Consider the following 25,693-nt stretch of genomic DNA (forward strand, 5'->3'; position numbering starts at 1 on the left):
TTTGTTTTCCCTCGGAACGGGATAGGATTGTCCGTGATTTTGCGCCCATGTATCAACGATCAACGGAAAAAAATCGAGTCTGAAAAAGCTGTCTTCAAATGACACACTCTTTGGCAATGGCTTCAGCAATTTCTACTTCCACAGTGTCATGTCCAATGGCATCTACGAGCTCAAGGCCAGCGATATGTGCACTTTCGTCTTCCGCTATTTCACATTCTAAAACCATAAATTTCCATCTTTCTTCATGGTCATCTCCACTGGATCGACGCCTTATCTCGCCCTGGAATGGTCTAAAGCATCTGGGCATCTCAACTAAACCAAAATCTCTCCGTACTGGTAAAAACTCTCATGCAGAGTTGTGGTTTCCAGGTTATGTCCCTGATTTTGGAGTTTCCTTTTTAGTTGTATTTTCGCTGATAATTTCTTGTTTGCTTGAGCGAATCAATGGTGGTACAGGCAGAAGGGCTAAGGGCAAGGTGATTTATGCATCTCTTTTCGGGGTTGGAGCGCCTGAAGCTCTGGTAATTGGGGTCGTGGCTTTGTTGGTGTTTGGTCCTAAAGGTCTTGCTGAGGTGAGATATTTACTTAGATGAGTGTCAACACCACTACCATTCTTTCCCTCTATCAGTAAATTCCTATTTGTTTTAAATTATTGACCTCATGGGTCATGGTTATGACTTTATTAGGGCGGGCTTTTAGGGCTATATATTTATGTAAAATAATTCTAGTGTATGCGAAGGTGCCTGACATCGACCAAAAGATTGCCCTCACCTCACAAGGTAACATTGTTTGAGGTCTCTTGGCGCCTCTGACTGGCCTTTGACAACACTGCTGCGGATTTAAGTTTGGATTTTATCTAAAAGAAAGGATTGAGCTCAGCTTCAACACCTTTGGCAAACATTGAGTTTGCAATAAAATGATTGAATATGATAGATTTCTCATGTATTTCAGAGCTTTGTTTTAGGCAGCCTAAAAATTCGTCGCTTTCTTTGAGCTATAAGTAATATTATTCTCAAATGATTACATAAAATGAGATTTTGTTTCAGATGACTGGGGTTTACTAGGCATGATATTCCAGCTTTCTGAAATATCGAAGCTGTATATATCCAAAAACCAGAATCTCAACATCACCAGAGCATCCCAGATCAATTAATTTTAAGTTGGACTCATGAGTTTAGATAATTTCACCTAATCTTTATCATTGTTGCTGTTGGTATTAATTTTCTTTCTCTTTCTTCTCTTGACCCCCTCATCTAGCATCCTCACAAAAAGGGCGGTATGATTTGTTTATTCAAATTATAATTGGATACACTTGTTTAGATATCTTGACAGTACATTTGTTCTTGGTGGTGTTGCTGCTGGTTTTCTATCTCTCTTCCCTTGGACCCTTGTTCTTGTGCTGAGACACCCAACTGCAGGTTGCACGGAATCTGGGGAAAACATTGCGAGCATTTCAACCCACCATTAAAGAGCTTCAGGTAGGTAAAGCATCTTCAGAATGAAACCATTGCACTGATTCCAGTTCATAGATACTTCATTGTTACTACTTTCTATCCTTATTGCCCCTTCAGGAAGTTTCAAATGAATTCAAGAGCACACTTGAACGGGAGATTGGTCTTGATGACATTTCAAGTCCAACACAGAATATGTATAGATCGAATATGCCCAACAATAACACTAGCTCAAATCCATCATCCACTGTTGATACCAATAATTCTCAAGTTGCAGTTGATGCCAGTGAGTGATGTAGTAACAGTTTATCTACTCTTAAAATGAATGCTTGCTTGGTAGCTCGTTGTTTTCTCTTATTGGCAGTACCATACTATTTCATGCAAGGGTATCATGACTTGACATTTATATATAAGCCTCATATTCATATCAGCTAACTAAATGCCTTGCAATGCGATCAGGCACATGCTTCCAATAGGTTATCTGCTGTACTATCATGCTTGCCTTTGTTGTCTGATCAGGCAGTGGTTCCTATTTAATATTTCATTTTCTTATTAATCGTAAGCCTTATTGGAAAGATCTTATAACTTAATTAAAAAATTCACTTGTTTCTCAGTTATTTTTTTCAAACGCCTTAAAGGTGGCTGTTTGTGTGAGACTTTCACTGTAAGCTTTGTCTGTTTATGCGTCCTTTGCATCAAAAATAAATAAGGATGCCCGGAACTGTATTCATCCCAAGGGGTCATGAGATCATCATTGAAACCCATAAACCAACAAATTCAAGAATTTTATGACTTTCCTGTGGTATGCCAAAAGACAAATGAATGCCGCATTGAAAATTTACAAATATAAATATGATAATAAATGGGATAAGAGAGAAGAAAAAGGATAAAATACTCAAGGTGCTACGTTGGTCTCTGCAGTTGTGTTTTCTTTTTTCTTTTTTTTTTTTCCCGTTTGTTTTCCTTTTTCTTTCTTTAAACCCTTGCTGCTTCCTACACAGCATAAGATTGAGTGTACCTTCTTCTTTTCTTTCTAAAGATAAGTTTCATCAGAAGCCTTGTGCGATTAACTCTCCGCTTTTTTGGCCATCAATTAACTCACTGCTTTTAAATGCTGGTTTTATCAATTATATGATTAATCAAAGATAACAAGTGCTGCATGCTTCTTGTGTTCACCCCTTCTTTCTTGCTTTGCCTTTTACCTTGAAACGAATCCCAGAATAAAGTCTTCTTAGGTCCTTGATATTGAAAATGGCTGTGCAGATCCAAATAGAGCATACAGCACAGAGGAGTACCTTAAGATTACAGAAGAGCAGTTAAGAGCATCTTCTGCCTTACAACAGGAAGCACAGAATCCCCCTCCTTCAGAACAAGGTCAGAATCAATCTCCAATCCAGCCTCCTGGTTAGTCATTCTCGGATAGCTGTACTATTTCTCTACATCCTTCTTTATGCGCTCCAACCTTTCCTCTAATGCATTTGGCTCAATTTGGGACACTTTAGATGCTAAGGAATCAGCCGTTGCTGAGCCGCCACCCCAGAAGCCTAAAACCGAGACATAGCTTCTTGATAAGGAGTAGAACAATCTCTTCATCCGATGTTCTAATGATCAGTCTAGTATCCTGAATGTGGGTACTATTCCTGGAATATGTAGTGGATGGATCAGAAATGACAAGGGTCACTCAATTTTGCTTTATTTTTGTTGAGTAATTAAATTAAATTCTCTACAATTATACAATCAAACATTTGAAGAAAGAGTAGCCCAGATGTATGCACTGTGCAATTACCCTGGGGTCTACTTATTGTCTTTCCACCTTTTTTTTTTTTGGGTTCTATTTATTTCTTTTTGAACATATTATGTGCAGTCTGTCTATGGTACTAGAGTACTTAGAAATGTGAAAATAGAAGAAACCCATTATGTGGTAAATTGTTTCTTGTTGAATTCACCGCAGTGAATCATTTAGTAATCTTCATCCTCTTCCTTAACTGCAATGAAATGCATTTGCCTTGTAGATTTGTCTATGAATCTGCGTGTGAATTTGATGTTGATCAAATTTGAGACCCGGTGATTTTTTTAAAAAAATAAAATTTCCAATTGATTTTTTGATTAGATTTCTAGAGGGATTTGAACACCATTTGAATGAGACATATTTTGGAAAACAATCATAACTGTATAGAGGGAAAAAATATCTAAATGAATTAAAGTTGGAAACTAATAAAATTCTTAGGAGCAACGATTATTTTGTAGATTCCATTGAGTCTTTTATTTGTTCATTTATGCCATCGATTCTTCTAAGAAGAGTGAAAATCCCATTCAAGAAAAAGAAGCGCGCGCCCACCAGAGTGAAAGGAATTGTCGGTAACATTATTAGGGGTGCTTAATTGTTCCTCTTAAGGGAACGACCGAACGAAGATCAATAAAATAAAGGGTTATTCCGAGATATTTTCTCAAAAGTTGTTAAGAGTGATAACTACAGGTCCTTAATTTTGGAAAACATGTCCACCACAAGATACCTTAGGAAGTTAATTATTCTCATGAAGCCTAAAATACTACTTTCAGTTTTTAATATAAGATTTTGTTTGACTTTTATTTTCATATTAAATACAAGACTCCAATACATGTTGTTTCTCTTATTTATGTAATTTTTTTCGAGATAGTCCTTCTAATAATGATAGTTTTAACCAATACACTTGATTAGTAAAGATATATTAGAAAAGACAATACATATTTATTACAAATAATTAATTTAACTTATTTTCTTAATCTACTCAAATTAGTCAACTAACTCTTATATTTAGGATCAGAGGTAGTATATTTTATGCCTTAGTGCTGGATGCATCAAAAGATACTTTATAGTGATGGATGTATCTAAAAAAATATTTTAGAATGCTGGATGTACCAAAAAATATTTTAGAGTATTGAATGTATCTGAAAAAATATTTCGGAATGTTAGTTACATCTTAACCCATAAAATAAAAACCAGAATCGAAATTCAATATTTTTGGTATTTTATTCGTAAGAGATTCGGATCAATTTTTTTTCTTGGTTTAGCAACTGTGGGCCTGCACATTGGAATAAGTTGGAAAAGATAAAATAACAACCCCAGCGATGCCTCAGTATTTAGTTGACTGTCCAATGATCTTTTTTTTTTTTTTATCGGCACTGTGCAATGATTGCTCTTTCTTGAAAGTCAGGGGATCATTAAGAGTGATAGATTTAGGTGCAACGATAAAAATTTATTACTACGCCTTTAACATGAGACAGCTACTACAGTACTAAAATTTTTGGAATGAAACTGACGCCCCAAAAAGAAAATTAACTTGATAATAGTTAAGTTCAAGGAAATTTTATTGGAAGATAAGTTATAAATATTTATTCAAACAGTTGTATTTAGCCAAAAATAAAAAATAAACAGTCACAAATTTTGGAATCCTGTTCCAAAATTCTCTCTCAGATCCTAAATATAAGACCTATTTTGTAATGTAATGTAGTATAGTGTAATTTATACTATAAAATAGGTCTTATATTTAGAAATGGATGAGTATTTAGGAGTGACCCGTGAAATTTAAATATTTATTAATTTATAAATAAATTGTGGTCACAAGAATTATGGAAAAAATGGGATGCTATCACATTCACACTCACAGGAGCGTGGAGGACTGCTAAGTGCTAACGACACTTCAACCATAAATGCCCGCATTTATCACTCTTCAAGTCTTCAACCATCAGCCCGTTATAGAGCTGTCCCCCACTCACTGCTTTATCCGAAAATCTAACTACTCCTGGTAATTGATCTATAAATAAATTTGCTAATTTTTTTAAACTAAACATATAAAAAAAATTTAAATTATTCCTCAAGTTTTCCCCCCGAATTAAAACTTTATTTAGGATTATAGTATGTAAAAAAATTATAATCTAGACTTCAATTTATTGGGGAATTACGTTAATGTTATTAATAAATTTGTAGGCTTCGTATCATAAAGATGTGAAGCTCTCTGATGCATCTCCCTCTGTTCTTATGTACTTATCTATTTCCTTTCACTTTTAATCTTTTCCATTATTTTTTTTCTTTTCTATTTATCATCCCTTTTTTTTTATGTCCGTATTATAGAAGAAACCCATTCTGGTCTAAAAGAAAGGAACCCATCATTATGCAATATAGTTATTAACAGTTTGTTCCTGAATTTATTGCAGCGTTCATCTTCTAGCTGCAGTCTTACTTTCCTTAAATCCATTGAAATGAAGCGCGCAAATGCAGTATATATGTGATTCTGCTGAATATGTGGGACCAATTTGCAGGAAGAAACTGCAAAATATAAAATCATCTTAACTCCAGAAGTCACTGTGTCAGAAGAGCATTAAAGAGTGTGATAGAGTTAAGTACAGCAGTCCAGAAAAAATATAAAAGATTATATATATTGAAGTATTAATAGATAATTCAGCCGAGTTAAAAAGAAATAGTTATTAGTACAAGAATAAATTTGGGTATTGTGATTTTATTTTATAGTATGTTTCTTATTTTATACTGGTAGCAAACAAAGTTAATAATCAAAAAGTTGCAAATCAAAATTTAAATTCTTACGGAAAGAGGTATCCACATTTTAGTATATGGCCTTATCTTAATAGAAAAATAAATGTAATTAACCAAAAAAAAACGGCTCATTGGCAAAGCAGTGCATGGGGCCATTTCAACCATAAATGCTGGCATTTATCACTCCTTTTATCACCTCCTCATACATAGCTGTCATGGGTGAGACATCACAATTACAATCACAATTACAATCACAATGTTTTCAAAACCTAAATCAGAGTTGCCAAACCCTAGCACAGTTTAGAATAGTTTATAGATAAGTTATAAGTAGTTTTTTAATAATGATTTACAAAATACGAGATAAGTATATAAGAAGAGTTTTATCTCAATTTACGTAAAACGTGCTTATAGGGAATTTTTTAAACCCCCAAACAAGCCCTAAATGTGAGTAACAATTAAACACACAAACTCAAATTTTGAATTTTGAATTTACTCTAATTTTTAATGGCTAAACACAAAAATTTCACTTCCTTCATTTGAATATAAACAACGTATATTATATGTAAATCAAAGACATTGCATAATTGCACCAATAATTATTGCAATCCATCGTCCATCACAGATTGAAAGCTGGTAATTAAGCACTCCTTAGCCGCCATTGAAAAATTCTTAGGTATAATACAGTAACAATCATTATACATTCAATAGCCCAGATTTATTTGAAATATTTTGAGGGTATTGAATATATAATGTATCATATGCCACATTTTACCCAAGAATTTATCCATAACTTGGCTAAGCTAATTAATCATATTCCTAAAGCACTTCAACTACACCAAAGAATCACAGCAAAACCCAGAGATCGCGTAAATTAAAACCACATACATAGTCAAAACAAAGCCCTCGTCATGCAAAAATATAATCCTCTGCACTTTTTTTTTTTGTAAAATTATTGTAGAATTCATAATGAGATATATGAATAAGAATCCATATGTCCCTAAACTCTACAATAATTTTACAATAAAAAAAATTTAGAGAATTCAAACTTGCATGTGAATAACGTAGAGGAGTTTTATATTAAACCTCCATGAGGAACTCCTTGTCTTCCTCCAACCTCGCCATAGCTTCACTCTCCAAGGTCAGCTCCACATCGATGCTCCTTCCTCCACTCTTACCTGGATACAGATAAACCATTCCGTCGAACTTGTTGTTTGATCCACTCCTCACATTCTCCGGCGGGCCCCACCCGAAATCCACGTCGTAAACCTTGAACCGCGGGGAGCTTCCGACCGTCACGCTGTTCACGCCGGCATCTTTGAACTGGAAAATCTTCGGTGCGCTCTCCCACTCCTTGTTCCGCTCATCTATGGCCTTCGCAGTGTGTGCTTCAATGGCCTTCTGAATCAAAGACGCACCGAACCCCGGCGGGTTTGCCGACAACAACCCGGCTGCCGTGACTGTGAATATGGCCTGGATTAGGTTTCCAAAGTAAGTTTGCGGCATCGGTGGGTCCAGCCGTTTCCGGCAGTCAACGAAGACGGTGAAGACAGTGTAGTCTTCGGGTTTCAGGTTACGTGCATGCGTTACGTGGCGCCAGATATGGACGGAGAGGGCTTGGAATGTGGAGAATGGTTTTGAACCGTCCGACGGGAGATCAGCGTTGACCGTTGACTTGATCTGATCGATGGCTGACTCGGAGAACTTGAAGATCTTCTCCCTGAGAACTGGTGGTGGTGGGGCCTGCTCAGCATCACCGTTGGATTTAGCAGAAAGTGGGTCCGCTGACGGAAGTGAGACGTCGAGCTTCACGCGCGTGTTTCGGGCCTTTGTTCGTTCCACGAACGGAGACACCGAAACTGAAGGCGCGCCGCTGCAGATCGCAGCCCAGGAGCTCATGAAGTGCCACGTGGACGTTCCATCAAGGACCGCATGGTTGAAGGCGCATCCCACTGCCAATCCGTCTTTCAGCTTTGTCAGCTGTAATCAATAATAAGACAATCCATATTAGAGAAAAGCAGCGGAGCACAGGACTCTCATGCACTGGATCTGGGGGGGACATGCGCGGAGGAAATGTTTATGTTAACTTTTTTGAAAATGATTTTATCTCGATTTTTTTGTTTTGAGTGTTTATGAGGGTAGACCATCGAGGTTCGGTTCATAAACAATGACAATTGCCCTATAAAAACTCGCTCATCTGGAAGAGAGATCGACCTTCAAGTCTTATCAACACATAAATATATAACTCTCCAGGAATTTTAATTACGCTTATATTTATCATTGTGGGAATCGGATTTAAGCTTTCCCAACCCCTTCTCATCAATGAACTCCTGAAATACATGAAGGAGTGCAGTCCGTTCCATAAATTCTTACCCTTTTATCTGTTTCTAAGATGTTTGAATTTTTCAAAACTCCATAAACATACAAAAGAGAAATATAGCCTTAACTCCAAAACCTGAAGAACTGTTTCTAAAATTTGAACTAATGACTTTCAGATCATGTGACAGTAATTTTATCATTGCTTGGAGACTGATTCTAATAAAAATTTCCTATAACTATAAAAAATTAAAATTATAATCAAGTTCTCACAGAATTATTGCTGCAAAGTGTGGCAGTTAATTATTTGTTAAGGTGGTCTGTGGGGATGAGGGAGAGCACAAGGAGGGGGGGGTGAGGTGCAGAGGCAAAGGAAGGTCACAGGCTGTGCCCACCAACTTGGCTAAAGACTTAAATTCTGGAATGAGTAGCTTAAATATGAGAAGCTACCACCTGTTGATACAATAAATAATTCTCAGAAGTCAGAACAATACACACTCATTGTTATCATTACTAGCCTCCACCCATCAACACGTCAGTATTCCATTCCTATAAAACGACATCTAAAACTGGAAAACGTAACATCCCTACGTCAAGTTTTTAGTACGGCTTGAATGCTATATACATGTATCATTGTTCATGTGTACCGCCTAGTTTTCTCAGGAAAAGCAGAAATTTTGAGAGCCCGGGGTCTACGGAAGGATAAGGATTAAGGGGGTGTTTGATAACACCTAAAATCACTTTTCAGAAATACATTTTTGTAAATCGAAACGTAAAAGTACTTCTGAAATCATAGTTTTGATCTTATCCAAACACCAAATCATAAAAATGTGTTGGATGAGTGCCTTTGCTTGCATTATTGGTATGCACTTAATCTGTTTTCTCCCTTTTGATGCTTTTCTTGTCAAGGCTTCTTGTCATATCACATCATCATCCACTCATGAAAGCAGGGGAATAGTAGTGGCCAAACTCTTGTTCCAGTTATGTCAAAAAAAGAGTTGCATGATAAGTATATATATTGAGTAATCTTACTTTGAAAATAGTCATATTGAAGTTGAATTATTGAAGTTCACATTGAGGCTATTTCAATCAGTCAAATAAAAGGAAAAAAACACTCATAAAGAGCTTCTGTCACTCCCCACGTTTTTCTGTCAAAAGTATGTTCCATTACCCCTACGATATATGATGTCTGGAAACTAAAAAGTTGAAGCTCCAATTGAACTTTACCCTTTAAGCCATTTCTTCCTTTTTCTTCCCCGTTCAAAGCACCATTTTCTGTTTCTGTTCATATGATCACTCACTAACAAGAAAAACAGAGCAACCCAAAACAGAACAATCCCCTGGCCCAAGTCTTCTCACAAGTTTTCAAAACTGAAGTTCAATTCCTTAAAGTAAGATACAGGACACTAAATAAAACTATATTCAAACGTTATTTGACACCAAAATTCACACTTGTTCTGTCAGAAATCAAACAATGAGCAAATTAATCATGAAAAATTACCTGAATCGCCACCAGAGGCCTATGCATGCCTTCCAAATTGAGGATGCCAGTATAAGGAATGAGTTCCTTCAAAGTGTTTGTGCTTTCTGCAACCGTCAGGTCCGCCACTGAAACATCAGCTTCAGCCACAGCTTGAACGACCTCCACGCCAGGAACACCGCCGTCTTCTGCATCGTCTTCGTCGTTATATTCTACTCTGAAAACCCCTTCTTCATCCTTCCCAAGCTTCCCTGCGAGCTGATAAAACTCCTCAAGAGCCACGCTCAGGCCTTCTTTCAGCTTCTTCACCATCCCCTCATAGTCCTCTCCTTTGTAGAACAGAAGCTTCTGGTTGTAGTAGAAGGCCAGGTATGGAAGATCGAAGGTCACGAGCTGGCACTCCTTCTTGCCCACTTTTCTCTTGGGCTTCACATGGCTTTTCTCTAAGATCTTCAGCTTCAAGAGGTCAGAAGCCATTTTTTTTTTTTTTGTTGCAGAGGAGGGATGAGGAGATGAGATTAATTAATGGGAGCGTTTGAAACCAAGCGTATGAGATTGGTGGGAAGAAGGAGCTGGTATTTATAGGAGTTGTAGTCCCTCCAGCGCCGGTGAGAAGCATTTACGAGATCGGTTGTGACCAATAAATAATCCTCACGCTTTGTTACGGGGAAGTTGAGGCTGTGATATTTTTTTTTGGATTAATATAAATTTTGATCTTTTAAATTTGTTATTATTTTAGTTTTGGTCTTTCAAGTTTAAGTTATAAATTTTGGTCTCTTAAATTTTATTTTATTTAAAATATTAGTTCCTGTAATCTAATAAAAATTTAGACTATTTTGTCTTTGAAAGACCAAAACTTATAGTTTAAAACTTGATGGACCAAAACCAAAATAAGAATAAATTTAGAGAGCCAAATATTATATTACCCTTTTTTTAATCAGAAATTTGTAGCTACTATTACCATCAATTTCGCAATATTATACTACCTCCGGTCAAAATATAAGAGTTTGTTTAATTTTTAATTTAGTTCTAAATATAAGATCCTAATACACTTATTTTTTATATTTATCAATTTTTTTAAAGTAGTTTTTATAGTAGTTACAGATATTAAATGTTTTATCAAATGATAATTCTAGTTAATATACATGATTAGTAAGGATATTTTAGAAAAGACAACACCTATTTATTACAAATAACTAATTCAACTAATTTTTTTAATTTCCTCAAATTAATGAATTAGAGCTTATTAGTACTTTAATAGTGCCTGATCATTATTAAATAATACTTTTTCTAATTTTTATAAGAAATAAGTAACATTTTACACTGTTGGCAAAAAAAAATCATCTTACAAGGATGGTTAATATCAATAAATATATTTAAATTTATTTTTTTCAAAATACTTTATTGTTTGTTTGACAGGGTGGCTATGTATTTATTTGTGATAATGACTTAATTATGTTAACTTATTGAGGGTAGAAAGGAAATTTTCCAATAATATGGGTATTTGTTCTTTATATTCAGCTTCCAAAAAAAACTCATTTATTTTTTATAAATAGAGCCAGAAGGGATACTATTATGTGATTCTTTATATAGGTTATTTTTTAAAATAATTTTATAATTCTAAATATAAATCACCTTGCAAGAGTTTGTAAAGTATTAGTTGTATTTTTTTTTTGGCGGAAAAAGCATTAGTTGTTTTACTTCAAGTATATTGTCCTTCTCAATTTCCAAATATAAGATCCTTCGTGGAATTAAATTCAAATCACGAAATGCCAAAAAAATCACTGACACTTGGGATCAGATCTGACGAGCTTGAATGCCAATATGAAGAACCTGACAACATTTCTTTAAGATTTCAGCATCGGAAGAACCTGTTGACCTTAGACTCTCGCATGGCTTTTTTATGATATACTAGTAAGATGTTTTATTTGAAACATTAACTCTTTCTTTCATCTTGTATTTCTATATAAAAATATTCTTTAATTAATCAAATTTTTCTCACTGATGACTTTTTTAAGAATAATTTTAATATCTTACAAAAAATGCATAATTTTAACTAATTTTACTAATTCATGTAAAAATATTATTAGGCATTTGTATTTAGAGTTAGAGGGAGCGTATTAAATAAATTGGCAAGTACTCCTCTGGTCTTAATATAAGATCCATTTAATTAATTTGATTAGATTAAAAAAGTTAAGTAAGTTAGTTAATTATAAGAAATGTGACATGTTTTTTCTAAAATGCCATAATCGTCTTTATTAATACCCTTCTTCCTTTCTACTTGATTATGGTTGAGGGAGTATCCATATGGTAATTTAGAGAAAATTGATAAATATGAGAAATGAGTTTTATATTTAGGACCAAAACCAACTCAATAATTAGATTTTATATTAAAGACCGGAGAAGTATTTTGATATTGACCAAAATAAGTGGTTGCAGTTTTTTTTTAAAAAAAAACCAACATAAGAGATTGCAGCTGAAAACAAGAGAAAATATATATGGCATAACAAAATTGATAATTGATGAGACTCTTATATTTGTTAATTAGAAACTGATTGATAGATAGATTCATTCAGATTAATGGCTTGCTTTTGCTTGTCCAATAATGGCTCGCAGCTTTATTATATGTATCAGGGGAAAATTACAGACTTAGCTTTTGATCCCAAACGTCAAAACTTTTGAACTTAAATAGTGTCGGCGAGGGATTAGTACAACAAAATCTAACAATCCCATCCTCTGGAAGGACGTTATGATTATAGTGTCAGTTATTTCGATTTTGATATTCATTGAGAAGCTAATCAGTTAATTAAAATGGGATTACTTAACTAATTAATTGATTGATTGGGACCAATTAAGCTTCATGAAACAGCTCCCTGAAAGGTTGAGAGAGAGAGAGAGAGGGGGGGGGCACTTTCCTATCTGCTGTGTTGTCTCGTCCTACTTCGCTGAATTAAAAACCTGCATTTTTAATGTATATTTGTCTTTTCTCTCCCGCTGTTTTTTTGTAAAATTATTCTGGAAATGTATTATTTAGTGAAACATATTTAATTTTGTCTTGACATTATACGGTCCTTAATATAATACCTTATTTGATTTTTATTTTGATCATAAATATAAGATTTCGATCCACTTTGTTTCTCATATTTATTTATTTATTTCTAAAATAGTTCTTCTAATAATAGTAGTTCTGACTAACAAATTTGATTAGCAAGGATATTTTAGAAAAAACAACACATATTTATTACAAATAACTAACTTAACTTATTTTCTTAATCTGCTCAAATTAGTTAACTAGTTCTTATATTTAGGAGAAGTAGTATATGACTATAAATCGGAACATTTTATATAAGGTATACACCTCATTGTCGTAGCATTATTTTAGAAATGTAAAATTCCTCTCTTCTAAAAAAAATTAGGTCCCCGTCAATATTTATTCAGAGGGAAGCTGATGGAGAGTTATTAGAGAAATTGATCGACCAATTTGATTTTTTTTTAAAATCATCATCATCAATCTATATCTATGAAAATTATAGGAAAGATGGGGTGGGAGTTGGGACAGTGTATGAATAAAAATTAAGGGACTAAGTGTCTAACGGAAAGAAAACTATAGAAAGTTATGTCATTCATAGATCACTAACAATATTATTTATTTCGTCTTTTTGTGTAAGTAACGTAGTTGAAACATATATCTTTTTCATAATAATTATTAATATTAACGTTAATATTTTTACACATAATAATGATTGATATTTAATATATAAATTTGTTTGATTAATTTAGCGTATCTATAAAAAGTGTATGAACTTATGTTGTTAATCAATCATTAACTCATTTTGAATTTTATAGAAATGCATCGGTCCACTTTAATTAAAAATGTAATATATTTTTTGAAAATAAAAATAAAATTAAAGAACACCAACAGGTTTCAGCTCAGTGGAAATAGTTAGCTCTTTACAACATAACGAATTAAGATTTAAATTCTTACTAGAGAGGTACTCAAATTTAGTACCTGTCTTAAATAAATTACTTTTAATAGAGGATACTTACGTGTAAAAAAAATCAAATAATTATAAAATGTGAGTGTTTATATACATTTATATACATGTGTGTGTGTGTGAAATGTTAAATGTGAATCTCCCTAAGAAAAAATGGACAGCAGCTTCAAAAATCTATTGGGAAAGTTTGAACACTTGACATATATTCACACCCCACCCAACTCTTATCATTTGAGTTAATCCGAAGTAACTAAAAAATCTTTTGTTTCTATGAAACAAGAAGGTTTTTGTTTTTTTTAAACCAAATAAGAAACAAGAAGTTGAAATATGGGCCTCCGCCATAAATGGGACCTGGCCACAAAAGAATAAAAGTTCGTCAGCACGCCGTGTATTCTGTTGGAGCTTAGGTGCGTTGCAACAAAAACAACAACAACCAACGGGATTAGATCCAGTAAAAAAAACTAGTCATCTCATAACATGATGAAACTAAGATTCAAATCCCTACTAAAAGAGGTGTCCACATTTAATACCCGACAGTGCCTCGAATAGGATTACCTTCAATAGGAAGATACTATGTTTTAGCAAAAAACAACAACAACAACAAAAATCTTTAAGGGTACTCCTTTTTAATAAACTCCTTTTCTCTCCAAATATATTTTTAAAAGCCATCCTAATTTGTTCTCATATGAATTTTTTAAATTGAAACTTTACATTTGAATTTTTGTTTTTTTATTTAAAAAGAAACAAATGGTACTCCTCCGGTCCTAATTAGAATATATGCTCTTGTATTTGGAACTATTATTGGAGAAAGCACAGCGTCATTCATTACCATTATCAAGGAAAGGCCAACTGTATCTGTATGTACGCCACATAATTCAATTAGATCTGCCTAAGTTTTTGGCCAAAAAAAAAAGATCTGCCTAAGTTTGCCTTTTAACTCATTCATTTATTTGCAACATAAAACGAGCTACTTTCCATATCAAAATAAATGTTCCTAACCTTGACTCTAGTTTTTGTGATGTGATTTGCAAAAAGAGAATGCGATTTCAATCTGCCAACCTCGCCTCATAAATTTGGATGACAAAGTTTTAATCTTTCTTAGTGTTAGAAGTTATTGCATTATCGGCCCATGGTAGCTACTTATTTTCAGATAAATGGTCATGTTTGGTTTCTCACTTTCTTTGCTGAAATGTCAACATGATGTTGACTAATGTGAATCCATGTGAGGTTAATGAGAAAAATCATTCACATGTTTGGTCGCTGGAATAGTTTGTCTTTAATTTATTATGATCTTTTCGGCTATAATCTTTGTTTATAATTTTGAAGGCCAGACTTTATAAGCAGGATTATTTTCCACCAACTTTATTTAAAATTAATAACTCTTAAACCTCGCCATTATTTTGCATATAAATCACCTCTCAATTATACCCACATTATTTTTAGTCTCGACTGACAATGGATTCGAGTAAACCAATATTATTATATAATATAAAATTTATAGCAAGTAATTTTTATAAATAAAAAAATTATGAATTATTTCCAAATATTAAATGTGAATATTGCATAAACCCGTGATGATGGATCCTTGGATGGTGAGATGGGAAGTGATTTGATGGGGCGAGAGGCGGAGGAGAGCCTGCAAAGACCAAACTTACCAAAGCAATTAATTCGCCAGTGTTTTGATTGGGCCGGGTTATGGACCCCACCGTTAACACTAAAGCCTAACCCACGTACATTGTCATTATTTATCCATCCTCTCCAAGGAAACGTCAATCACTTCTTGATGGGTTTATTTCTTCTTCTTTTTTCACTTGTAAAATTATATTTCAAGTATATGTATCTCAATAAATTACACTTATTTTCGCCTATATTACACAAATTTTTAGAAAAATAGACTGCATTATATATATTAAATAGCATAGCTTGCTATGAATTTTGTTATATTTATTAACATATTTTATCTACGGTGATAAATATTGGGTAATGGTTGTACCAAAAGCAGCGATAGATCCAGGAACTATTTATGGGGACCAAATTTTTTCTTCCACCTAACCATGGGGTATGCCCCTCCGTAAACCTGTCCCTCTGCCAAATGGGGGATGACGTTGGAGCTTTTCTTATTTGAAACATTTTAATTTAAGATTTTACTTGAGAAAGATCTCTATCTAATTGCATTTAATATATGTTGATTTAGGTAAAAAAAAATTAAAATCATATTGACCTCTTTGAATCAAATTTTTTATTGAACTTTATGTAATTTATTTTTAAAAAGCTATAGTATTTCACAGAAGTTACACGAAACTTTAATGTTTTCCGCAAAAAAGGTAAATTTATTTTAAAACTTTAAAGTCGGTTCAATTTAGCCATGTTCGACGAAGGACGGAGGGACCATAGTGCAACCCAGGCCAGCCCTTGGTGGTCCGTGGACTGTCGAATTCCCCATGTGATTTCCCTCTTCCAGTGGGCTCTTAGTATTGGATCTGGGCTACCATTTTGACCAGTTTTTTTTTAAGCAAAATTTGAACGATCTATTTGATTCAAGCAACCACGCCTTCATTTTTACCCCAGAGGCCACGGACCTGTCATTTTCTTATCGGAGCAACCAGAACTGCTCCAATTTCTGGTAACAAGTGTTCCATCGTATCGCTCAGAAAGCTATCAAAACGTGTGCTTCCTTATTTGGTATTGTAGTGTTCTTAATCAATGGAACCAACCTCGTTCAAGCCGACTTTCTTTGAGCTTTTTGAAACTTCCGCTTTCAGACAAACTTATGTTAAACACGTTCTATTAATTTATTAGGCTGAAATAACAACCAGCTCATCAACCAGATGGCAAAATAAAAGAGAGCCCGCCTTACATAAACTTGGGACTTGCGTTGTGGAGTCCCCAGTGAAGAGAACTCCTCCAAAAATAGGCGTATGCCGCTTTAAGTGGCGAGCACACGGTATTCTTTAGTAAAAGGCGAAAGAATAGTTCGCTCTGTGCTCACCACACGGCTCCGTGACTTTTCAAGGTGTAGTTTCTCTCGTTTTATAGCTGGAGTATTTGCCTTCACTTATGCCTCCTGCCCGATGTGGTACCTAAAGCGAATAGTCTATTTTCCCACGCTTCCTTGCTTTCCTTTCCTTCCCAAGTGGCCTGAACAATCTTGCTTGTCTGCAATATTATCAATACAAAGACGTTATCACTTATTGCCAATCTAGTAATCTGCAGACTACACTTTGGATCTCAAAATTCTTCAGAATTTAAGGCACCAAGTGAAACAAAAACCCATCGGTGAAGTTTGCTTTTACAGAATATTCATGACTTGAATGGGTTATGTTAACGAAAATAATGCCTCCAAACTTTTCAATTGTTAGGTTCGAACAACTGTACTATTAGGAACGGGAGGACACGAATATCTGTCGTCACGCTCATACTGTTGAGCCTGCAAATGAGATGCTATAAGAAACGAAAGAATAAAGCAAAAAATGGAAGAAAACTCACTTATCAAAGTCACCTTCTACGGAATATGGTCGAAATATAACCCCCTCTTTGTGAAAGTCGTGCTCGGGAATTGTCTAGTATTATGCTCAGACAACTCCGCTACTATGACCACCGAATTTGAGAGGAGAGAGTGATACTGAAGGAAAGGAGGAGGCAAATAGACAAAGGAGAGAAGAGAGAAGATTAAGGTGAGGACTTGGGAGAGGGATATGGCAGAGAAGGAGGCAACGTTGTAGGGAGGATGGGAGGTGGAGGAAACCATGACAGTTGGAAGTGAAGAATGGGTATATTTTTTTTATAGTTTTTGTGGGGATTGAGGGGTTGTTGAGATTGAGAATGGACATAGACAGATCTATTTAGAACATTGAAGAGTTCTTTCGTGGGGCATCCATGGTAGAGGAGCAAAAGAGCATGTCATATTTAATATTTTTGCCAAGTGTTGATCCATGCGCTTAAACGAGGAACATTGGCTTATTGGGTTCCATTACCATTTCCATAAGTGTATAAGCAGTGCCTTTGGCCTTTTGTTTTAATACCTTGTACCTTTTCTTTCACAAACTAGCCCTCCTTCGCTGACTAATATCATCATGAACATTGACTGTTTTTAATACCTTAGACCTTGATGACAATCTTGATTAAATGATTTGGATTATGCCCTTTGTTTTTCTAATCTAATTTTCTGCTGAGGCTCTAGCATGCTCTGAACTTGTGAATTGTGATTTGAAAAAAAAAAAATTGCTGCAACACTTCTTTTGATCTGAAAAAAATATACGTTATTTTGGAAAATAAAATTTTTATATCCATATTTAAGCTAAAGAACTAATGTTATAGGAAAAAAAAAACAAATATAATTTGTTAATTGTTGTAGTTAATTCGGGTTTTCTTACAAAATTTTTGGGATTCAATTTTGTTGTTTGAAATGTGTTTCTTCAATTTACTGGCCTTTGACTACCCGATATGGGCTAGGATTCCAATGATCTATAGGATTTGAGAAACGAAGCCTTCTCAACCATACTGGAGCATTGAAAGAAAAAGAAAGACCTTAAAACTTGAGCATGCAAACCAGTCCATATGTAGCTAGCAGATAACGAATGGGTCAATCTAAGTTTCAGCCATAAAATTATACAGGAGCTGGCATTTACCCTAGAGATCTATCAGTTTCTTATTCTGTCTCAGCTAATACTGCGTCATCATCTTTTGCACAACGCAAGGAAGTGAGGCGGTCAGCCATAAGCTAAGCTGGAGATTGTTAGAAGTAACTAGCCTTAATAATAATACTCCCATATTATTATTGTGCACCTGTGAAAATTTTTAATTTGTTAGCAAAAACGTAAATCAGCAAGAACTGTAACAAATTTCATATTTCTAAAACTAATATTTGTCAGCAAAACAGAAGATGGCTAGCCAAGATACACAAAACCGATGCAATCCTCAGTAAACAATCCAATGTATATAAACTTGATCCCAACCTGTAAAAGTTCTTAGACAAAGTTCTCACTGAAGAGGACTCCTCCAAAAATAGGCGTATGCTGCTTCAAGTGGCGAGCGTATGGTATTCTTTAGTAAAAGGCGAAAGAATAGTTCGCTGTAAGCTCACCACAGTGATTTGTTCCAATGTAGCCTCCTTCCCTTTATAGCTGGAGCACTGGCCTTCGCTTGTGTCTTATGCTTGATGTGGCACCTAAGCTGACACTTTATTTTCCCACGCTTTCTCCTTTCTTCCTTTTCCTTTCCTTCCCAGAGGGCCTGAATAATCTTGCTCGTCTGCTAATTTTATTAATTCAAAAGACGTTATTTCTCATTGCCACTCTAGTATGCTATACTTTGGTCCCGTTTAGTATGAAATATTAAAAATGAAGGATAAGGACTGAGACTGTAGTTGATAAGAAAAATCATTAAAATTATATTTAGCATAAAAGATTACTTATTACATAGGATTAAACAAACTTATAGATGTGATATTGGGGAATACCACCTCTTCTCATAGCATTCCCCAATCCCACGTATATGGGTTTGGTTAATCCCATAAAATAATCAATCTCTTATGCTAAACATACTTTTAATAAATTTTTTCAATCTCAATGGGAGTGTTTGGCAAACTATAAAAATGCTTTTAAAAATCACTTTTCCACAAATCAAGGCAAACCCCATCACATATTTATTTCGTATACTGTAAAATTACTTTTAAAACTATGATTTGATTTCCCAAACACTCCCTCAATCACAATCCTTGCCCCTAATTTTTAATGTTCCATACTAAACAGGACCTTTGGGTGTTGAGGTCCAACATAATTCAAAGCATGGAGTGACGAAAAGCTCACTGGTGAAGTCTGCTTTTACAGAACATTCATGACTTGAATTAAGGCCGCCTTAATGAAAATAATGCCTCCGACTTTTGGCACTCAATAGGAATGGGAAGACATTAATGTATTATGTCACTGCCCTCGTAAGTTTGTGATCGTAAATTGGATGCTATAAGAAACAGAACATAAAGCACAGAATGGAAGAAAACTTCACTTACCATGTCCGCTTCTTTACAACATGCTTCACTTATCAAGCCTTTAATATCGCCTTTGGTTTGTGTAGAGTAACACTGGAAGGAGAAATTTTGAGAGAAAGAGAGTGACTTTGAAGGAGAGGGAAGCAAAAAATTTGAGAGAGGAGATTGAGGTTAGAAGAGACGGATAGTGGAGAAGGAGGCAACGTCGGAGGAAGAATTGGAGATAAAAGAGACCATAATAGAGGTCAGAGAGACATGAAGAAGGCGGATGTGGAGAGAGATAGGGTGTGATATGAGATTGAGAGGGGCCGAGGAATGGAAGGAAGAAGAGTGGAAAGAGAACAAGACAGAGAGGTGAGCCTGGTAAGAAGCATTTTCAGCTATTTCAGAACATTGAACTGGTGTTTCATGGATATTCTTGGTAAATAATGAGCAAAAGAGCATATCGTGCTCAATATTTTTGCCAAGTGGTGGGGCGAATGCTTGAATGAGGCACACTTGCATACATAATACATTGTACATTTCTTCAAGTATAGAACATAAGCATTGCCTTTACTCTTCGATTACCCTTTATCTTTCATTATTTAGCTTTCTTTGACTGGTTTGCTGGCTAACATTAATATCATCTATATTGGCTATGGATTTGATGCTTGGACCTTCGCAACACTCATGATTGAATGGGGTTGGCTGTTTGGGTTATTCCATTTGCTTGCTCAATGTCCTCATCTAAGTTTTTGCTCAGGTTGTAACATGTCTCAACCATGCGATAATTTTTTTCCCATCTGCTGCAACATGATTTGCATTCTTGGCTTCTTGCCAGGCCTTGTGTTCCTATTTTTTAGTGCATTCCTTTAGCAGTATGTAGATGCAGTATCTTTGGCCTTTTTATGTTGTGTAGAGTATCTTTCACTGTCTTTACTTACTAGCATAAACATGGATATTGGCCGGGTTTAATGTTTGGACCTTCATAACAGTGACCCTCTTGATCAGTTCGCATTTGTCAAACTTTTTTTCTGGTTCTTATTTTACCTGAACACGCAATTTTTATTATTAAATAAGTTAAACGCAAATAAAAAATATTAGGTCTTTTTTTTTTAAAACAAAATGCCAATTTTGTTCAAACACTAAATAAAAAGATTACATAAAAACAGGCTGGTCAATCATATTCAATTAACTTAAGTAAAGCTCAAAAGAACCAAAAAAGAGGGCCAACCCAACATGACAAAAATAAGAAAGCATAGCAGACTAAAGACAAAGACAATCATAGAAACTAACATAACGAGAACAAAAAAGAAACAAGCAACAAAAATATTAGGGCTTAATGCATATTTAATTGATTCCCAAGCTCATATATTTTAGCGATGACACCATTCCATTTGATTTTCATTTGGGAAAAAAAATTTTAGGCGCAACACTTACTAACCATATGCTAAGTGCATCTTTTTTGTTTTTTGTTTTTTTCACTTAGACCAATTGAAATAAAAAAGTTTTCAAAAATGAATTTCATTTTAGGTTAGCGTAAGCTTATTGGGCTGGCTATCCTGAACCTGCCTTGGTAAAATCTAAAGCCCGAACAGGTCCATTGGCCTTCCTGGGCTTCGACGGCTTCATAAACCCTAACCTAAACCCTAACGCGGTCTATAAAATCCCTCAGACCAGTCAGTCTGCTTCATCCTCGGTTTACGATTGTTCACGCTTCAGGCGTTGCCGTTTACTCCTCAACTTCCTAGCTGTAGTAGAGATGGCTCCTCCCCGAGGTAGCGGAAGATGCTTCACTCCCCTGTTACCATCTGTATTCTAAGATTACATAATACTAAGTGATAATGTCGCTGTCTATCTTGCTTTATTTTGTTTCTTTCCCTCCCTCCGGTAATCTGTTGAGTTATTTTCGCATCATGAATGCTCATATAAGATTTTTGGTTTGGTTTAGCTAAATAATCTCTTGGCTAGCGAAAAATGGAATAGTTAGTTTGTATTTGGAATTACTAATATGCAGGTCGAAGCTTTTTTTTTACCTGTCTCCGCTTTGACAGTTCTGTCTAATTGATTGTCAGCTCCAAGTATTATGCCTTGTTTGTAACGCTGTAAGTCTAAGCAGGTCGTGGCGGCGGCAGGGGCAGAGGTGATGGCGGACGTGGAGGCCGAGGAGGAGGGAGAGGCTTTGGAGGAAGAGGGTTTGGCGGAAGAGGATCAGATATGAAAGCTCGTGGCGGTGGACGTGGAGGCAGGGGCGGTCGAGGAGGTGATAGAGGTGGCGGTCGTGGAGGTAGGGGTGGAATGAAAGGTGGGAGCAGGGTGGTCATCGAGCCGCACCGTCATGAAGGAATTTTCATCGCCAAGGGTAAAGAAGATGCGCTTGTTACCAAGAATTTAGTTCCCGGCGAAGCTGTTTATAACGAGAAAAGGATTACTGTTCAGGTTACTTCTTTTAATAATAGTTCTTGCCCTTTGAATGGAGCCCCGCATCTATAATGCGTTGGATCATAGTTGAGTTTCAAATATATGGAAATGTACTTATACTGACAAACACTGTTATCGTATTTAGAATGAGGATGGTTCAAAAGTTGAGTACCGTGTTTGGAACCCTTTCCGCTCCAAGTTGGCCGCTGCTATTCTTGGTGGAGTTGACAACATTTGGATTGTAAGAAACTCTCTGGCCTTAGACTGTACTGTTATTTGGCCTTGTCTTCCAATTGCTGTTTCTTAACATATATTTTCATTGCATTGTGGAAATAAAGAAACCTGGAGCCCGTGTTCTTTACCTGGGAGCTGCTTCTGGTACTACTGTCTCCCATGTTTCTGACATTGTTGGCCCAGTAAGTATTATTTCTAATTTGCTTCATGTTTCTCTATCTTGTTGAGTCGAGCTCATCAAACTAGGGTGTTCTTGTTTGTAGACCGGCGTGGTCTATGCAGTAGAGTTTTCTCACAGAAGTGGAAGAGACCTTGTCAATATGGCTAAGAAGCGTACTAATGTTATACCCATTATTGAAGATGCCAGACATCCTGCCAAATACAGAATGTTGGTTGGCATGGTAGATGTCATATTTTCTGATGTTGCGCAGCCGGATCAGGTTTGGTTTTATTTTGTTAAATGTATTTTCATGGAAAAGGAAAGATCCAACTTTTGACTGTTTATTTTCTTAACTATGCTTAGTTAGCATCTTTTTCTTAATTTTTTCTTTTGTTGTCTCTCGCTTCTCCTTGGATTTGGGAGAGCTACATACCATTTTTAAATTTTGAATTACTTCGTACTTTTTTTTTCCTGAGGATCTTTAAGTTTCAGTTTCTTATGTTTTTCTGCTGAACTTCGTTTTGCTTTTTCTGAATTTTTCTATGGTTAATAGAAGACATTCATTCTTTCCTTGGTTCTCCGCATTCCTCAATATTTGATGCTCCGTGCATATGATGAGTATACTCGGATTCCCCTTCAAGACATCATGGATGATGCAGACCCGAGTTTCTGATGCACATGAATCTATTAAGTTTTTTTTTTTTAGCATCCAAGTTTGTGTTTTTTTTTTAATTTACATTTTGCACTCATTTATTTATCATTTAGATATTTGTGTTATTTGTGCTACTAGTAGAGTAGTTTGGTTACTCAATTTGTGCTTTTGCATCGTCACTATGATGTTTCAATACGACCTCCTCTGTTCTATCGGTCATTTCTCAAATTCTCTTTGCAACCAACTTGGTGAGTAGAGACCCCTTGTCTGAGGATCTGGTTCTCATTATGAATCCTTTGCAGGCAAGGATTCTGGGGCTGAATGCTTCATATTATCTGAAGGCAGGAGGCCATTTTGTCATTTCAATCAAGGTATGTTCCGAAATCTAACATTTAATCAGTGGCATTATGCAACCATGGTCTTTCTAGGTCGTATCCTTGGTACACTTTTAGATTTTATTCCAACAACAACTCTCAATTCTCAAGAGACGTTTTAAATGAGCTAACCATTGGGATTTGTTTTAAATTTTGTACGACTTATTTTGAATGTTAGACTGAACAACTTGTTTTGTATGTCAGGCGAACTGCATAGACTCCACGGTGCCAGCAACAGCAGTGTTTGCAAGTGAGGTGAACAAGCTCAGGGCGGATCAGTTTAAGCCCAGCGAGCAAGTGACTCTGGAGCCATACGAACGAGACCATGCTTGTGTTGTCGGTACATACCGAGTGGTCAAGAAGAAGAAAGATGGCGAGTAGATTGCTCCAACTGATATTGACGCCAAGTGCTTCCTTTTTGTTTACTTATCTTGTTCTTGAGGAAGAATGTAATGGCTATTATTTTACGTTCGCTTTCTGTTTTTTGTTTGTTTTGCTCATTTTTGACGAAAATACTACTTTGATGCCTGCTTGTACTTCAGATATTTATTTTTGGTGCGGGAGCGGAAATTAGTTCCAAGATCATCAGATAGCGAAATTTGACGTGTTTCTGTCGATATATGGTACATTTCTCTATTATTTAGCTTGGGTGCATGACCAGTGAACAGGTGGGACTATATATGATATCCATGAGTTTCAATGTATAATGTCAACTGATATCGTCGTTTGTAATTAGCATGTACACTGTTCTTCCGTATTATAAGTTTTATTTACGTATAGTATGAAAATCGTGGCCATATTATGAGGAAGGCGTAAGTAAGGGATTTCTATCAAAACTCATTCATCGTAAAACATATCGTTATTTATCACATTTTAGATGGTATCAGTATTTTCCTTTTTCAAAATTTTTTAATTATGTAAGTCGCGAAAAGATCAACAAGCGTTGAGGTCTGCACCGGTCCCCCCCCCCCCCCCCATGTATATTTTTGAGCAAAGATGTGACACCGTTTATATTAGCTTGAGAAGGGGTGTTCATGGGAATACGCACTTTCCTTCCAACAAGGATTGAGATCTTCAAGAATACCAATATTTTGATGAATCTTACATCAATAAAGCCACAGTGGTAAGGGCCAAAAAAAAAGAAAGAAAAGAAAAAGAATAAAGCCACCGTAGGTTGCTTCGTTAAGACCAGGTGAGCGGTGGTTGTTCAGCCGCACTTAATCAGGCTGAGGAGCGTGCCATTTGGAATGCATCCCGCTATCTCGAGGTGGGTATTTATTCATTCTAGCTCCCAAATGATCCATGCAAATTTTGATGCGAGTGGCTGGGAGGAGTTTGGTAATAATTTAAAGAGAAACAGAGCCATAGTCTTTCATGCTCTCCGGTTAGCCAGTCTTGGGACCTGCAGTGTTCAATCTTTTTTTTTTGGTATAATAAAGTTTAAACGAATTGGGTTCTGGGAGCTTATCGGGGTTAGGGCATACCTTCAAACTCAGAGAGTGTTTATAGATCGCCTACTAACAAGATTCTCACATCGGTAGTGGGATTCGAACTCACAACTTTTAGGTTATGAGCTGACTCCTTACCAACTAGACCAACTCTTGTTGGTTGCAGTGTTCAATCTTTAAACAGCATGGAAACTGTGTAAATGTGAGCTCTAGACAGATGGGTTGTGATGGGCTAAGTTTTTGATACTTCTGCAGTCCTTAATATAAGACCTAATTTGAGAATTGATATTAGCTCTGTATATAAGACTTATTTCAAATGTTTATTAATCTTTTTTTAAATTACCTTTGTTCACTTCATCGGCTTTTCATTTTCCACCTGATCCAGCTGATCATCTCTCGCCAACCAGAGACTCTCCCTTGTGCCAGGATGCCTTGCTTTTTGCCCTTTTCTTATTTGTACTTTAATAATTTCATGATATGGTCCCTCATTGTAATTTCATGGTAAGACAATTTAAAAAAAGCAAGAGCGGAGAATATAGAAGAAATGAGGTATTTCTGTCTTTCTTGACAACCTACACAGGGAAATATATTCGTACCAAAAGCAGAAGGATAGCGAGTGCTTTACATCTACGGATAAAACAGAATAAACATGCAAAGACCATCCACTCT

The 25,693-nt window shown here is 35.6% G+C and overlaps 3 protein-coding genes and 3 non-coding genes across 9 annotated transcripts; 3 read left to right on the forward strand and 3 right to left on the reverse strand.

Moving 5' to 3' along the window:
* On the forward strand, window positions 1–25,179 carry LOC114730279 (sec-independent protein translocase protein TATB, chloroplastic). 4 transcript variants are annotated; one of them, XM_028917326.1, is made up of 8 exons: window positions 2–369; window positions 457–572; window positions 1,419–1,478; window positions 1,572–1,737; window positions 2,715–2,855; window positions 2,954–3,044; window positions 10,342–10,347; window positions 25,167–25,179. In XM_028917326.1, the coding sequence occupies exons 1-6, from the start codon at window positions 99–101 to the stop codon at window positions 3,010–3,012; spliced, it is 813 nt and encodes a 270-aa protein (XP_028773159.1). In that variant the 5' UTR covers window positions 2–98; the 3' UTR covers window positions 3,013–3,044; window positions 10,342–10,347; window positions 25,167–25,179. The 4 variants fall into 4 exon arrangements, with proteins under 4 accessions (XP_028773160.1, XP_028773159.1, XP_028773158.1 ...); XM_028917327.1 differs by lacking the exons at window positions 10,342–10,347; window positions 25,167–25,179 and having other exon boundaries at window positions 1–369; window positions 2,715–2,825; window positions 2,954–3,436; XM_028917325.1 differs by lacking the exons at window positions 10,342–10,347; window positions 25,167–25,179 and having other exon boundaries at window positions 3–369; window positions 2,954–3,436.
* On the reverse strand, window positions 6,510–10,311 carry LOC114730276 (BAHD acyltransferase DCR). The gene is made up of 2 exons (XM_028917323.1): window positions 9,797–10,311; window positions 6,510–7,959 (listed from the first exon to the last, which is right to left on the reverse strand). Exons 1-2 carry the CDS (start codon window positions 10,250–10,252, stop codon window positions 7,060–7,062), a joined length of 1,356 nt encoding a protein of 451 aa, XP_028773156.1. The 5' UTR covers window positions 10,253–10,311; the 3' UTR covers window positions 6,510–7,059.
* LOC114730366 (U5 spliceosomal RNA) lies at window positions 16,652–16,768 on the reverse strand. Its single transcript, XR_003738831.1, has one exon. It is a non-coding gene; the product is annotated as a U5 spliceosomal RNA (small nuclear RNA).
* Window positions 18,746–18,863, reverse strand: LOC114730367 (U5 spliceosomal RNA). The gene has a single exon (XR_003738832.1). It is a non-coding gene; the product is annotated as a U5 spliceosomal RNA (small nuclear RNA).
* LOC114730278 (mediator of RNA polymerase II transcription subunit 36a) lies at window positions 21,435–24,308 on the forward strand. Its single transcript, XM_028917324.1, has 7 exons — window positions 21,435–21,513; window positions 21,855–22,174; window positions 22,302–22,397; window positions 22,495–22,572; window positions 22,654–22,830; window positions 23,505–23,573; window positions 23,781–24,308. Exons 1-7 carry the CDS (start codon window positions 21,498–21,500, stop codon window positions 23,955–23,957), a joined length of 933 nt encoding a protein of 310 aa, XP_028773157.1. The 5' UTR covers window positions 21,435–21,497; the 3' UTR covers window positions 23,958–24,308.
* Window positions 23,156–23,227, forward strand: LOC114730368 (small nucleolar RNA snoR60). Its single transcript, XR_003738833.1, has one exon. It is a non-coding gene; the product is annotated as a small nucleolar RNA snoR60 (small nucleolar RNA).
* Window positions 25,180–25,693: the final 514 nt, after the last annotated feature.

The sequence above is a fragment of the Neltuma alba genome, unplaced genomic scaffold, assembly GCF_004799145.2.
Source record: "Neltuma alba isolate B1F8T4 unplaced genomic scaffold, ASM479914v2 tig00012727_pilon, whole genome shotgun sequence".
Classification (NCBI taxonomy): Eukaryota; Viridiplantae; Streptophyta; class Magnoliopsida; order Fabales; family Fabaceae; genus Neltuma; species Neltuma alba.